A 16,252-nucleotide genomic window follows, 5' to 3' on the forward strand; every position below is an offset into this window, starting at 1 on the left:
AGAAAATAAAAGTTTAATAACATTCACATTTTTGCAAATCTGATTTCTAAGTCTCATCTCCTATTAAGAGTTATGGATTGCCATAGTGTCATAGAGCAGACACAAAAAACAAGCATCATAACAATTGAATACACTCCACCTGAGCCCCATAGATCCAAAAATGAAAGACAGTATTATGTACACAGGAGCTGTCAGTTCAAAAATGCAACTGCAGATAGGAACAACAAAATAAACAAAGTTGTTACTGAATAATACAAGTGAGTTTTATCTTGCAGTATTAAACCCTGAATAGCCCAGGCCAATTGGAAAAGCTGTAGACTTTCAGTACACTAAAGTATACTGGTTGATCTCCTATGGTATTACTCACACATCTAAAGAGTTGACCAGTGAGGGGTGCAGTATCTTTATGTGTGTATATCTAAAGACGTCATGCCCTTCAAGGTCGCAATCTATTCAAATATACCGTTGAGTCTGACGTGTTTGATGTTGGAATTTCAATGTCCGACCACAATTAAATTAAAGTTGGGGATTTCCTGTATCCATATCATGATGTATAATATTAAACAAATGAAGTGAAAGCTGCTGGAACAGATGGATAAATGGCAGGAGGGAAGAGAGCTGTTGGGAATGGAATAGGAACGGTTGCATTAAAGAATCCATTTTATGTTTGAGACTCAATTTAGTAACAACCAATAGGTTTTCCAGAATCTACTGGCAACAGCATTCTGGAAAATGCCCAAAAATCAGCTCAGACATTCAAGGCCGCTACGGCTGGTATAGCTAGAGTTGTAAGGATAGTTGCCTGTTTTTTTTTTGTGTAGCTTCAACTTCCTTGTAGATATGCCTATCTGTATTACTGTCTTAAGGCCAACATAAGCATAGGTAAGGTCATGAAACTTCCACCCACAGATACCATAGAAGTCAACAAATCTTTGGAATGCTGAGCTGATGCAAGTTAGTGTAAACCAAGAATGCAGGACACAGTGTAATAGCCTTTTTATCTGGGGATAAGAGAGAGACTATTGTCACAAAGTTAAGGGAGACCCGGGGATTAAACACCCTGTGACTGAACTCAGCGACTGTAACGTGAGGTCTTCCGCAGCCTTCGCATCGCCGTGTGTGTTCTCGGTGAGTAGCATTTCCTCTAATAAACCTTTAAGCGAAGTCTCTGCGGCTATAATTCTCATTCCTGGCACAGAGACAACAGCTCCAAGCTTGTCTCGAGCAATACTAATCAGAAACTCTGATCAACATCCCCTGCAGCACCAAAATATTAAACCCTGAAGCCAGTGTGTTAGGTGGAACGTGGGAGGCAGTGGGTGAATATGACGGTGGACGATGTTAGTGAAGCTATGCTACGTGAGATTTACCACCTGCATCTAAAGCTCTCATTCCTGGCAGACACAACGACTCCAAGCTTGTCTCTCTAGCATTATCTAACATTTTGGCATCCAAAAGGATGCAAGTGCTTCCATTTTGGAGCCCATTTACTTGTATAGTTATAATACAACTATTAGTCAGGAATTAAAAACAGAAAATGCTGGAAATACTCAACCGGTCAGGCTGCATCTGTGGAGAGAGAAAGAGAGTTAACGTTTCAGGTCAATGGCCTAAAGTAACCTGAAACTTTAACTCTTGTTTCTCTCTCCACAGATGCTGCCTGACCTGCCGAGTATTTCCAGCATTTTCGGTTTTATTTCAGATTTCCCGCATCTGCTGTATTTTGCTTTTGTATCACTGTCAGGAACTTTGTGCAGGTTTATTTTACATGAAACTGATTCCAGCAGGTTTTGTAAATCCAGTCTACCACCATTAAATGCAGAGAGTGAAACATAAGAGGAACAGGAGTTTGGAGAATTACATCCTTACAGGATGATATCTTGTTATTTGTAGATGAAATTTTGAACTTTTCAAATCACTGCAATGTTTCTTTAAATTTGCAGTACAGCAGTTCTGAAACTGCTGCATCCCCATTCCCACCCCGCCCCGCCAGCACCGATTAACCCTTTAACTTCTATTTTCTCCAAGTCATTAAGAATTTAAGATATTCGTCTCTGCTTGAATACTTACGAATGAAAAATGTTGCTAGGTTGCAGTGTTGAGTGTAAAAAAAAAAAAAAATCATAGGACTCAAGTCGAGTGCCTCAAGTTTTGTTTTAGGCTGACAATTCACTTGTTGCCACGGGACACCTGAAGCTAGTCATCATGTGCCATGTCTTTTCACAGCACGGCCACAGGTGGAGTAAAGCTCAGCCTCTCAATGGCCCACTTTTAACCCGTTCATCCTGTGGTGGGATGAAGTTGACTTGTAGATAGGGCTGGGTCAGCTTGCAGCATCAACAAACTAATATCCGGGGTCCGAGTAGGTGTGGAGGGTGATATCAGGTGGTTATAACAATCTAATCTGTTCGAGGTCTGGGAATTCTTGTGAACTTCTCATTTAACTAGTGGTAGATAGGCGTGCTATAGCCCTCATGTAACTTCTATGTGATTCAAGCACAGAAACAGGCCGTTTGACCAAATGGTGTTTATGTTCCACATGTGCAGTAGTCTTAATCCCATCTGCAATGACGCATACATTTTAGGAGCAACCTGGGGGCTGAAGAGAAGTCAACGGTTGCACTAAAGTAGCAGCTGTCCCCTGAAATTAAAAACCAATTGACGGCAAAGCTGAATAGCAATGTAAAATCAGGCATCCTTCAGGACTAATGCAGCCAGCCAGCTTTCCGGCTACACCACCTGAATCATTAAAAAAAAACTCTTGGCATTTGAAGGCTGCATTCAGTTCATCCCAATTTGCACCATCAGGATTCTGACTGGAATGTGGCTCTCCGTGTCGATTGGCATTGAGGAACACACAAGAGTCACAAGACTCGGCACCAAAAAATTCTTCATAGCCAGCTGCCCGTCAATCTTTAGCCAATATATTTTATCAGGTCAAGACAACGCACTGAAAGGAGAGAACAAAAGCTTGAAAGAAGAGGTTGCTTCAGTGAAATTAGTTTCACATTTCTGAAATCAAACTCTTTTGAGATTAGCAATAATTATAAACGTGGTGGTGATTTTGCATTCTAAAACTGATGTTGATTGCAGTGTATTGGTGTCATCTTATTGGACTAGTAAAGCTTAAAAACATCAAATCATAATCCTTTGCTGGGAATTAAAGCTCAGAATTAAGCATGTTAAAACAGTGAGCGAGAGAAAAAAGGAGGTACCTGAAAGTAAAATGAGGCCTGGCCAAACCAGTAATATATGATGGTAATTTGTGCTGCATCATAATCCAATATCCTCCATATAAATCTGGTCATAATCATTTGAACCATAAGAATGAACAACAACACTGGCAAGTTGTGAGGGCGAAGGAGCAACGCAGCCAAGAGTACAAGTCCATTGTATATTTCCCAGAGCCCCCTACTGTTTGTCGTGGTGTCAGAAGAAGCAACTTCGGATTTCAAAAGGTCTTTAACTCCCGTAAAAAGGATGCCAAGGATAAATACGTAAACAAAACGGGCTTCAATTATTCCCCTGACAAAAAATAAATAAATGATTACATTTGCAGTACTGTAAACTGTAAGAGTGTCATATTCCCTCCCTTCACAATAGCTAGTGTAGTAAGAATGACTGCAAAGAATGAAACCGCTAATCATTAATAGTCTGCCAATGGTGATTTAATTTTTTCTTTTGGTCAGCTATGGATGTCCAACACATGTAAAAAAACCATCACCAAGTTTAAGAGTCTTCTCTACTGTGAAAATTCAACACAAGTAGAGTGTCTGATTGTACATTCTATATTGGACACTCTCTCACTGAAGGGACACACTTCACTTACCCAAATCCAGAGAGTTTAGGTGCAGATTGGCAAAGCTAAGGCTTAGGGATATGCAATTAGCAAAGGAATTTAACTAGCTAAAACCCTACAGAGTGCCAGCACAGAGGATTGCTAAACCTTTTGCTGCCTGTCCAGTTAGGGCCCTGATTTGCAGGGTTATCTGGGGCAGAGTAGGAAGAATCCCAGCCCTTAATAACATGTTGATTCAAATGCTCCATTAATTAAAAGCAGATTGCTTTGTGCCTCAAGACATTTTCCATGCCCTTAAATATTTTTCCCTACAGATTTGCACCAGAAATCAAGATTTTTAACTATGTGCTGCTCCTGATAAATTGCATATGCTGTTTTATGGTATGATACCACAAAGCAGTGTTATATGAAGGAGTGCTGCATTGTTGAAAATGCTGCCCTTCAAAAGAGACATTAAACTAAGATCCCGCTTGCCTGTTCTGATAGATATTCAAGATTCCATGATGCTATCTGATGAGAAGTAAGAAGTTCTCCTAGGCTTGTATTCCCACAACCAATACCAACAAAACAAGAGATTCACTGAATGGCTACTGCATTCTCCTACAAACCAGTCACTTCACTTCAAAAGTAATTCACTGTGTGAAGCGCTACTTCAACTCAAACACAAAAACATTCAGTGAGAAAAGGTCATTCAGCCCATCAGTCCTGCTCCATCCAGAGCCCACATCTAATTATTCAATTATAGCCATCCCACCCATATCAGTCCTACTCCACCCAGAGTCCATGGATGATTATTCAATCTGGACTTTCCCCCGCCCCACCACCAGTGATCCCCTATTTTAGGGATCATTAATTTCCTTCCCCTGTGAATGCAAGTCTCTTTCCTTAATTGTATCTTTGCTTCATTCTTGCTCAACTATTTTACTTTCTTTAAAATCGCTGCCATCTGTATATTTTACAGTTCGAACTTTGTCTTTTGACTGTTACGAATATCAGACAAAATTTGTAGTACAGGAAACTCTCAATTTACCGGCACCTAAATAACCGGAAATCTCTGTTAACGGCAAAATTCAGGAGTAGGTTCAGGTAAGTTTTACTTCATATTAGTGGCCGTTCCTGGATCTGTGGCTGTGTAACCGGGGTTCCTGCACCAACGCTTGGATCTTGTGGCCGGGGTTCCTGCACCTGTTGCTAAGCAACAGGGAAGCCTGGATTTGTTGCTGTGTACGGAGCTCTCGTACCTTTTAATATACCTCCCTGTAATCCGGACTTTTTGATAAACCGGCACCACGCCGGTGCCGGATAAAAAAAAGTTTCCTGTATTCTGCTTAACATTCTTAGGTGTATTTTTCTCTTGGGTTCACTGCGCATCTTTTTTAATCTGCTGTAGTAAATTCCTATAGCCCTGTACTAGAGCCATTTTAAGGTTCATATTACATGTAGGAAGGTCATCCCACTAATTTAACCGAGGTGTCATTCAGGAAGTTGCCCACTTAATTTTCAACCTGCATTTTTAATTCCTCAAAATCGATGGTTTGTCAAGCTGTGGGTCACCACCCCCTGGGGCCTGAATCTACTTGGGAACAGGGCTGGGGGAATACGCTATTCTGCTACCAGTTCTCCGATGTCTCCTTGCCCTTTAGTTGTCTGCAGCACGAGAGTCCATGCTGATGTAAATTTTGATGGCTGAGTAAAATCATTTTTTTTGCTGGGTGCAATGTTTTAACATGGAATTCTGCAAGTCTTTTTCTAGCTGGTATACTAATGCAATAAGGGCACAGAAACGATTCAAAATACAAAATCTAACTAATTTTGAAAAAAAAACTGATGTGCAACATTGGCTGGTAACACGGAGAGCAACTGATATGACCTAAAATGCCTACTTTGTGATGGTAAAAGGGTACAAAAGGCACAATTTTTGTTTGTGATCACCACATATCTAATATTGTGAATTTATTTTTTTTAATTCAAGGTTTAAATTGCCATATTAAGCTTAACAAATGTGACAATTGCCCATACTGGTTACCAAAGTACTTACTTTGAAATATCATGTTTATCTGGCTTCCATGGAAATATTACGTTTCCAATTGCTGCACGATAGCAGTAAATTCCCACCAGCCCGAGTGCCAGTGCTGCTTTAGAAACAGAGGAACATCGCCTCTGAACCAAAATAAAGATCAGAATGAGGGATACTGCTGTCAGCATGGAGAGTTCATTTCTATGACTGGAACTGCAAAGAAAAAAAACAGCACACAATAAATAATCATCGAAATAAAGTGTCCACCACCTCATCATTTCATATTTTTGGAACTACTTTAATTTTATTACACAACTAATCCCCCCCTCATCCAAAATCAAATATGATTTCATGGTGGTAATGTCACTGGACTAGTAATCCCGGGGCCTGGACTAATGATCCAGTGACGGCAGCTGGGGAATTTAAACTCAGTTAATTAAATAAATCTGGAATAAAAAGCTAGTATCAGTAATAGTGACCATGAAACTATCAGATTGTCGTAAAAACCCATCTGGTTCACTAATGTCCTTTAGGAAAGGAAATCTGCCGTCCTTACCCGGTCTGGCCTATGTGACTCCAGACCCACAGCAATGTGGTTGACTCTTAACTGCCCTCTGGAAATGGCCTAGCAAGCCACTCAGTTGTAACTAACCGCTATGAAACCGGACGGACCACCCGGCAACGACCTCAGCACACCCAGCCCAGTCAACCCTGCAAAGTCCTCCTCACCAACATCTGGGGACTTGTGCCAAAATTGGGAGAGCTGTCCCACAGACTAGTCAAGCAATAGCCTGACATAGTCATACTCACATAGTCATACTCACAGAATCATACCTTTCAGCCAATGTCCCAAACTCCTCCATCACCATCCTTGGGTATGTCCTGTCCCACCGGCAGGATAGACCCACCAGGGGTGGCGGCACAGTGGTATACAGTCGGGAAGGAGTGGCCCTGGGTGTCCTCAACATTGTCTTCAGACCCCATGAAGTCTCATGGCTTCAAGTCAAGCATGGGCAAGGAAACCTCCTGCTGATTATCACCTACCGCCCTCCCTCAGCTGATGAATCAGTACTCCTCCATGTTGAATACCACTTGGAAGAAGCACTGAGAATAGCAAGGGCATAGAATGTACTCTGGGTGGGGGACTTCAATGTCCATCACCAAGAGTGACTCGGTAGCACCACTACTGACCGAGCTGGCCGAGTCCTGAAGGACATAACTGCCAGACTGGGCCTGCGACAGGTGGTGAGGGAACCAACACAAGGGAAAAACCTACTTGACCTCGTCCTCACCAATCTACCTGTTACAGATGCATCTGTCCATGACAGCATTGCGGAGACAAAGTCTCATCTTCACACTGAGGACACCCTCCATCATGTTGTGTGGCACTACCACCATGCTAAAGCGGATAGATTCAGAACAGATCTAGCAGCTCAAAGCTGGGCATCCATGAGGCGCTGTGGGCCATCAGCAGCAGCAGAATTGTATTCCACCACAATCTGTAATCTCATGGCCCGGCATATCCCTCACTCTACCATTACCATCAAACCAGGAGACCAACCCTGGTTCAATAAGGAGTGTAGAAGAGCATGCCAGGAGCAGCACCAGGTGTACCTAAAAATGAGGTGCCAACCTGGGGAAGCTGCAACACAGGACTACATGCATGCTAAAAAGTGGAAGCAGCATGCTATAGACAGGGCTAAGCGATCCCACAATCAACGGATCAGATCAAAGCTCTGCAGTCCTGCCACATCCAGTCGTGAATGGTGGTGGACCATTAACAACTAATGGGAGGAGGCTGCTCCAGGAATATCCCCATCCTCAATGATGGTGGAGCCAAGCACGTGAGTGCAAAAGACAAGACTGAAGCATTTGCAACCATCTTCAGCCAGAAGTGCCGAGTGTATGATCCATATCGGCCTCCTCCTGAGGTCCCCACTATCACAGAAGCCAGTCTTCATCCAATTCGATTCACTCCACGTGATATCAAGAAACGGCTGAGCGCACTGGATACAGCAAAGGCTATGGGCTCCCGACAACATCCCGGCTATCGTGAAGACTTGTGCTCCAGAACTAGCCGCGCCTCTAGCCAAGCTGTTCCAGTACAGCTACAACACTGGCACCTATCCGACAATGTAGAAAACTGCCTAGGTATGTCTTGTCCACAAAAAGCAGGACAAATCCAATCTGGCCAATTACCGCCCCATCAGTCTACTCTCAATCATCAGCAAAGTGATGGAAGGTGTCATCGACAGTGCCATCAAGCGGCACTTACTCACCAATAACCTGCTCACTGATGCCCAGTTTGGGTTCTGCCAGGACCACTCGGCTCCAGACCTCATTACAGCCTTGGTCCAAACATGGACAAAGGAGCTGAATTCCAGAGGTGAGGTGAGGTGAAAGTGACTGCCCTCAACATCAAGGCAGCATTTGACTGACTGGTGTGAAGGAGCCCTAGTAAAACTGAAGTCAATGCGAATCGGAGGGAAAATGCTCCACTGGCTGGAGTCATACCTAGCACAAAGGGAGATGGTTGTGGTGATTGAAGGTCAATCATCTCAGCCCCAGGACATTGCTGCAGGAGTTCCTCAGGGCAGTGTCCTCGGCCCAACCATCTTCAGCTGCTTCATCAATGACCTTCCCTCCAACAGAAGGTCAGAAATGGGGATGTTCGCTGATGACTGCACAGTGTTCAGTGCCATTTACAACTCCTCAGATAATGAAGCAGTCCATGCTCGCATGCAACATGACCTGGACAACGTTCAGGCTTGGGTTGATAAATGGCAGGTAACATTCGCGCCACACAAGTGCCAGGCAATGACTATCTCCAACAAGCGAGAGTCTAACCACCACCCCTTGACATTCAATGGCATTACCATCGCCGAATCCCCCACCATCAACATCCTGGGGGTCACCATTGACCAGAAACTTAACTGGACCAGCCATATACTGTGGCAACAAGAGCAGGTCAGAGGCTAGGTATTCTGCGGCAAGTGTCTCACCTCCTGACTTCCCAAAGCCCTTCCACCATCTACAAGGCACAAGTCAGGAGTGTGATGGAATACTCTCCACTTGCCTGGTTGAGTGCAGCTCCAACAACACTCAAGAAGCTCGACACCATCCAGGACAAAGCAGCCTCCTTGATTGGTACCCCATTTACCACCTTAAACATTCACTCCCTCCACCACCGGCGTACCGTGGCTGCAGTGTGTACCATCTACAAGATGCACTACAGCAACTCGCCAAGGCTTCTTCGGCAGCACCTCCCAAACCCGCGACCTCTTCCACCTAGAAGGACAAGGGCAGCAGGTGCATGGGAACACCACCCCCTCCAAGTTCCCCTCCAAGTCACACACCATCCTGACTTAGAAGTATATCGCCGTTCCTTCATCGTCGCTGGGTCAAAATCCTGGAACTCCCTACCCAACAGCACTGTGGGAGTACCTTCACCACACGGACTGCAGCAGTTCAAGAAGGCAGCTCACCACCACCTTCTCAAGGGCAATTAGGGATGCGCAATAAATGCTGGCCTTGCCAGCGACGCCAGCATCCCATAAACAAATGTAAAAAAATGACCTATTGTATGAGTAAACAACACTTTTTTTAATTAAGCGTTAGAAAGAACTTGAGAAACATTAGGACATTTTTGTATTTACTGAAAATACAAACCCGCTGTCATCCTCAAATTATAATAACTTAATAAACAGCAGTGAACATGGATTCAGAAACCAAAGAACCTGCCTGATCAATCTTTTTTGAGGAAGTGACATCCTAAGTGGACTGGAGTAAGCCTCATGGCATATTGTACTTAGACTTCCAGAAAGCACTGGACAAAGTTATACATGCAAGACTATTAGGTAGGATCAAAGCTGTGGGTATTCAGGGTAAATGTTTTAGTTGGATAAGAAATTGGTTGGGGTGTGGTAAACAATCAATACTTGTTGGAGGAGTTACATCGGAATGGGGGCGGTGGGAAATGGGGGATTCCGAGTAGGGAGTCCAGGGTTCAGCGCTAAGCCTGCTGCAGTTTCTAATTTACACATTATATGAACTCAGAAATCCAATGTGAACCGGTCAAATCTGCAGGTGATATTAAACTAGAAGGAGCAGCGGTATTGGGAGGAGACAGCTTATAACCGACAGAATGAGGTGGACAAAATATGCAAGTGGGCAGAACACTGGTAGATGAGAAATGTAAAATACTGCACGTTAGAAGGAAAAATAGGCAACACAAGTGCTCTACGAATGGTGCTGAACTAGCTACAGGTGATGTTTAACAGTGATTTAGAGTCTAGAACAAAGGGACACAGACAGACGATTAAATGCAAGAAAGTTAGGAGAGGAGAACTTTTTTTTTAAACCTGTAGGGTTGCGAGGCTGTGATTAAGCACTACCAAGACACAGTGATTGAAGCAGAGCCATGTCAACATTTAACAATAGTTTAGATAGGTACTTGAAGGAAAAGGGATGTGGGAACAGAGTGGGCACATGGAATTAGGACCACTGCTCATGTAGAGGATAAACACCAACATCGACTGCTTGGGCTGAACAGCCTGTTTCTGTGTTGTAATTCTATGATTAATCAGTTGTTTAATATGTTGTTTAGCACTGAGCAGCTGCAAACATGGGGAGTTATCTGTAACAATCAGTTATAGTGATTATTGGGCCACTGGCAAATCAATAATTATAACCATATTCTACTGTATTAGTACCTTAATATATTTATACCCAAAATAACAGGTTTTCAATGAAATTATTAAGAAAGGTGGTTTATTTCCACATTTTATACCTATGCCAAGGGAGAATCAAGTTATAACACTGTATTTTCATGTACCTTGTCAGCCAGTGGCCAAGGTCTGGTTCGTGAGCCCATTTGATTCCGGTCTGGTTCAAGCAGCGGAGTACCCGACAAAACACGAGGATAACCCAGGGGCTTGATAAGGCCAACCACTTTTCATAGCTTCCACCTGATCGTATATAAGCTTTTGATTTATCGTCTTTTTGGTCACAATAGGAAGTTTCGAATAAGCCATGGACAGTGGTTTGCTGTTCATTGCAATCATCGTCTTCTGGTTTCCAGCTTTTTTTGGGTTTGCCTTTAGAGTCACTGGCTGCAAAATATTTCCTGCAAACATCTTGAAAGAACACCAACAAAAGCGTGTTGACTAGAAAGTACCACGTTTGATGTTCTTCTTCTATAAAACTGCTGGCACCAAGACTCAGAGTATGTCCAAAAGTCCCAAGTATTAGAACCAGATCTAACTCAGACCAGCTTGAACCAACTGCGGCACAACTCTGCATGGGAAAGAAAACATACACTACTAGTTAGTAGGAACTTACTTAACAGTAAACTGTTTTTATGGATTTGTTCCAACAGTCGTCACTGAATTTAAATTAATTTAGAATGGCAGAAATCAAAGAAGAAAAATGCCGACTTGGAAACAATGTGCAAATTCAGTCAAGCTTCAGGTTTCATTAAAAATAGAATACACAGCAGGAACTGCAAATAATCTCTGACTGAAATAGCTGAACCGTGGGGCTAGCTGAATTTATTCAATACCTGGTGTAATTATACTATTCACAGACAAATAACTGCCCTATTACTGACCCAAAACATATATGCTACCAGCTCAAGAATCTGCAGCAATTGCTCTAAACCGGAAAGGAATGTTGGGGTAGTTATGCAACTTGGAATGAGCACTTATGTCAAATCAAAAAGTGAAAATAATACACTATTCTCTGAAACGTTAAATCTCGCAAATGTAATAAATGCAAAAACGCTACCCAGGCAGTTGCAGAGGAGCTTTTAACAAAACTCAAAGTTACAACACGGAAACAGACCATTCGGTCCAACCAGTCCATGTAGGCGTTTAGCCTTCACACGAGCAAATAATTCTGATCATATTTACCCACCCTGTTTCCATAGCCCTTAAACCCCTTTTCCTTTAGCCACCAATCCAATCTAACCTTGAATGTTGATGTCGTTTCTGCTGCAACCACTAACCCTGGAAGTGAATTCCACAGCCTCAACAGCTTCTCTTGCTCTCTTACATTTAATCTTGTATCTATGACCTCTTGTTCTAGACACCCCCACCCCCCCAAACTAAGAAAGAAGAATTTGCATTTAAATAGTGCCGTTCATGACCTCAGGGCATCCCAAAGCACTTTACAGACAATGAAGTACTTTTGAATTGTAGTCACTGTTGTAATGTTGGAAAAAGCAGCAGATCATCTATTTGATTGACGCTGGGTGAGGGATAAATATTGGCCAGGACACCAGGGAGAACGCCCCTGCTCTACTTCTTTTACGTCCACCCGAGAGCACAGACTTGGTTTAATGTCTCATCCGAAAGATGACATGGCCGACAGTGTAGCAACTCCCTCTGTACTGTAGCCTAGATTATGTGTTCAAGTCTCTGGAATGGGGCTTAAACCCACAACCTCCCGACTCGGAGGCAAGAGTGCTACCACCGAGCTGCGACATACCCTGTTCCATCCAGGCAGAATCCTAGTGGATCTGAGTCGTACCCTCGTTATAGGCTCAATATCCTTCCTATGGTGTGGAGCCCAATACGACGCACAGTATTCTAACTGAGATCTTAAGCTTTTATACAGGCTCATCATTACGCGCGATAAAACCTAGATTTTTTTTTTACAGTCTTATCAATCGAAGGTGCTGCCTTTAATGTCCTGTAAACCTGTAACCCCCAAATCCTTCTTCTCTTCCACAGCATAGAGCCTAATTCTAGTCACAGTATAATTATCGCTTTTTTTTTAAAAAACCAAAATGTATCAATTCCATCTGCGGCTTTTTAACCCATTCCCTCACCTCATCAATATCCCTTTGCCGCTTCCTTTGGTCTACTAAAGAATTAACTGCGTGTCCTATTTTGGCATCATCTGCAAATTTTGACACCACACCCTGTAGGGCTAAAAGATATGGAGAAGCTGCAAAGAGGTAAAATAAAATGAAAACAAACTGGACAAACAAGTCCATTCATGAGTCACTTCCTCTGCACACTGCCATTTTATGGCGTTGGACAAAATGTACGCTCACCAAAATCTGTACATTTCCAGCAGCTATCTTTACAAAGTTTAGGAGAATTTTAGCTCTTGGTGGAAATATTAGCAAAGTCTCAACCTCAACTTAATTTGTTTAAATGCAACTACTGGTAGCTTGCTCTACCCTCGGATTACAGAAGTACACTTCAGTATCAGTGACTCACCTTATGTTGAGGTTTCCCATTTGTAAATCGCTTCCAAAGAGTTGAAAGGAGCACGCACTTCAGGGCAGATATCAGTACAATCACTGTTGCAGCCAGTAGCCAGGACACATTACAAAAATAGCAAGATGTTTTCGTCGATGTACATACAACAACATGAATTGCTGCGAATATCAGACACAGCAGGTAAAACAGGAGGGAGTAGAATGGTGATGACACGGGTACTTCAAATTCAGCAGTGCTGCCCAGTGCCTCTGGAGTACTTACTATCAGAAGGAAAATAACCTAAAATATAAGCAAACATTTGTTAAGATATTAATGGATCTCCCACAGCAAGCCAGAAAAAAAAAGCAAATTTTCATGAATACTTTAATCAGGCTGTTGGTATCGGTCTGGAGATCTGCAGCTTCTAAAGTTCCATCTTGTGGTAGAAGTGTGCAGCTGCAGATGTGAGGTGAGGTGGTGAGAACAGCCTGCAGAACAGATCTCTCAGAAAACTGCTCAGTAAAGTTTCATCAATCTTTTCTTTAATTTGTTCTCGGGATGAAGAGGACGCCCGGAGAAGGTGTTAGGTAAGGAATTTCAGGATTTTCGCCCAGCAACGATGAAGGAACGGCAATATCTGTCCAGGATGGTGCGCGACTTGGAGGTGATGGCGTTCCCATGACATTGCTGCTCTTGTCCTTGGTGGTAGAGGTCACGGGGCTGAGAGTTGAAGTCAACGTAAGCTTGGCAAGTTGTCGCAGTGCATCCTGTAGATTGTACACACTGCAGCCAAAGTACACCAGACACCAATCAAGCAGACTGCTTTATCCTGGATGGTGTTGAGTTTCTTGAGTGTTGTTGGGGCTGCACACATCCAGGTATATGATGAGTATTCCAACACACTCCTGCCTTGAGCCTTGCAGATGGTGGAAAGTCATCGAGGTGTCAGGGGATGAGCCACCTGTCTCAATCTCTGCCCTGTTCTTGTAGCCAGTGTTGGTCCTGTTAGGTTTCTTGTTAATGTCAAGGGAGAAGGACTTGGGTTTGGTGATGCCAATGAAGGCCATGGGGAAGTGGGTGGGTCCTCTATGGCTGAGGATAGTCATTACCTGGCACATATGTGACACAAATGTCACTTGCTAGCCCAAACCTGGATGCTGCCCAGGTCCTGCTGTAGCTTTTGTTGTGTCCAGTACACACAACCACTTCTTAATATCATGTTCAGTAAACCAAATTGGCTGGACATTGGCATCAATGATGGTTGGGTCCTTGGGAGGAGTCACCTTTGGCTAAAGATTCTTGCCCTGTCTCTTGCACTCACGTGCTGGGCTCCGCCACTGTTGAGTGAAGGTGACAACCTGGCAGAGGGAAATCCAGAATACAGAGGACTATTGTTACCCTATGTTGAGCTGCACCTGATGGAGATTTAGTTGAAACACAGAGATAACAAAACTGTAGGTAAAATGCATCTTCATACTCAAGATCCTGATACATGCCCCATTACTGCAGAGAATCTTCAGACCAAATGGGAGTTGTAAATAAAACTATACCGAACAAAAGATATGTTCCAGGTACATAACGTCGTAGCTCATGCCCCAAAGGGGGATCGAGTAAATGGGTAGTTCCCTTGTGCCATAGGGGAGTAACATGGCCACATCATCAAAATGAGCTCTGTGGAGCACAATGAGGAGCCGGAGCAAACAAACCGCTTAGTGGACTTGCATGCTCCGAGATCGACGTTCAAAAGTGTTTGGTATATTGGAAATTTCAAAGAGCCACCAGTTATCACAGGGCCCTTCACAGTAGGGGAGCTTGCCTCAACCTTGATCAAATAGATTGGGTGTGACCAAATCGCAAAAGGGAATAAGTACACTCTCACGTTTATGTGCCTCTTCACCAAATTGGTAGAATGTTTGCCTGCATCCAAATGCACAGCAACAACAACAACTTGTATTTATATAGCACCTTTAACGTAGTAAAACATCCCAAGGCGCTGCACAGGAGTATTTTAAGACAAAAAATTTGACACCGATCCACATAAGGATAAATTAGGGCAGGTAACCAAAAGCTTGGTCAAAGAGGTAGGTTTAAAGGAGAGTCTTAAAGGAGGAAAGAGAGGTAGCGAGGCGGAGAGGTTTAGGCAGGGAATTCCAGAGCTTAGGGCCTAGGCAACAGAAGGCACGGCCACCAAAGGTTGAGCAATTATAATCAGGGATGCTCAAGCGGGCAGAATTAGAGGAGCGCAGATATCTCGGGGGGTTGTGGGGCTGAAGGAGATTACGGAGATAGGAAGGGGCGAGGCCATGGAGGGATTTGAAAACAAGGGTGAGAATTTTGAAATCGAGGCGCTGCTTAACCGGGAGCCAATGTAGGTCAGCGAGCACAGGGGTGATGGGCGAACAAGACTTGGTGTGAGTTAGGACACGGGCAGCCGAGATTTGGATGACCTCAAGTTTACGTAGGGTGGAATGTGGGAGGCCAGCCAGGAGTGCGTTGGAATAGTCAAGTCTAGAGGTAACAAAGACATGGATGAGGGTTTCAGCAGAGGTCACTGCTATCCTGCTAATTTCTCACGTGGTCAGCAGATAAGAATTGCCCCTGTGCATAGAATCAGATAGAGGTTCTCATTTTACATTAGAGTTGATAAAGAGTCTTGAGCATAAACTAATCTCGCCAGCTGTATATCAATCGCAGACATGGATCTTTGCATCAATTTATAATCAGCAAAGTCAGTTAATGCTGAATTACTGACATATACAAACTGCCTTTGTAACCTCACATTAATTCTGCCAGTTAACAATATCTACTAAATAATTTGCATACTTCGCAGTTTAGTACTTAAATGCTGCTACTTTTGTATCAGAATTATATAAACTTACAGCACAGCAGAGCCTCTTTGAAAAAGCTATCCAATTAGTCCCACTCCCCTGCTCTTTCCCCAAAGCCTTGCAATTTTTTTCCTTTTCAAGCATACATCCATTTCCCTTTTGAAAGTTACTATTGAATCTGCTTTCAGGTAGTGCATTCCAACTCACGGCATAAAAAAAAATCCTCATCTCCCCCGGTTCTTTTGCCAATTATTTTAAATCTATGCCCTCTGGTTATTGGCCCTTCTCCCCATCTACTCTATGAAAACTTGTCATAATTTTGAACACCACTATTAAATCTCCCCTTAATCTTCTCTGCACGGAGAACAATCCGAGCTTATCTAGTCTGTCATCTAAGGTA

At 43.3% G+C, this 16,252-nt stretch overlaps 1 protein-coding gene across 5 annotated transcripts in view; it reads right to left on the minus strand.

Moving 5' to 3' along the window:
• pigg (phosphatidylinositol glycan anchor biosynthesis class G (EMM blood group)) overlaps nt 1-16,252 on the minus strand; it is a 72,974-nt gene that overhangs the window by 33,707 nt on the left and 23,015 nt on the right. For 4 of the 5 annotated variants that reach the window (XM_086007719.1, XM_086007692.1, XM_086007683.1 and 1 more), the window contains 4 exons: nt 13,043-13,324; nt 10,651-11,111; nt 5,838-6,029; nt 3,216-3,525 (listed from right to left, as the gene is read on the minus strand). In XM_086007719.1, coding sequence (XP_085863845.1) covers nt 3,216-3,525; nt 5,838-6,029; nt 10,651-11,111; nt 13,043-13,324 — 1,245 coding nt within the window. Of the gene's footprint in view, nt 2,951-3,215; nt 3,526-5,837; nt 6,030-10,650; nt 11,112-13,042; nt 13,325-16,252 lie in introns of all 5 variants that reach the window. The other variant, XM_086007709.1, reaches the window with a different exon arrangement.

Source organism: Somniosus microcephalus, chromosome 2, assembly GCF_052327205.1.
Source record: "Somniosus microcephalus isolate GS21.2 chromosome 2, FLI_Smic_1.0, whole genome shotgun sequence".
NCBI classification, from domain to species: Eukaryota; Metazoa; Chordata; class Chondrichthyes; order Squaliformes; family Somniosidae; genus Somniosus; species Somniosus microcephalus.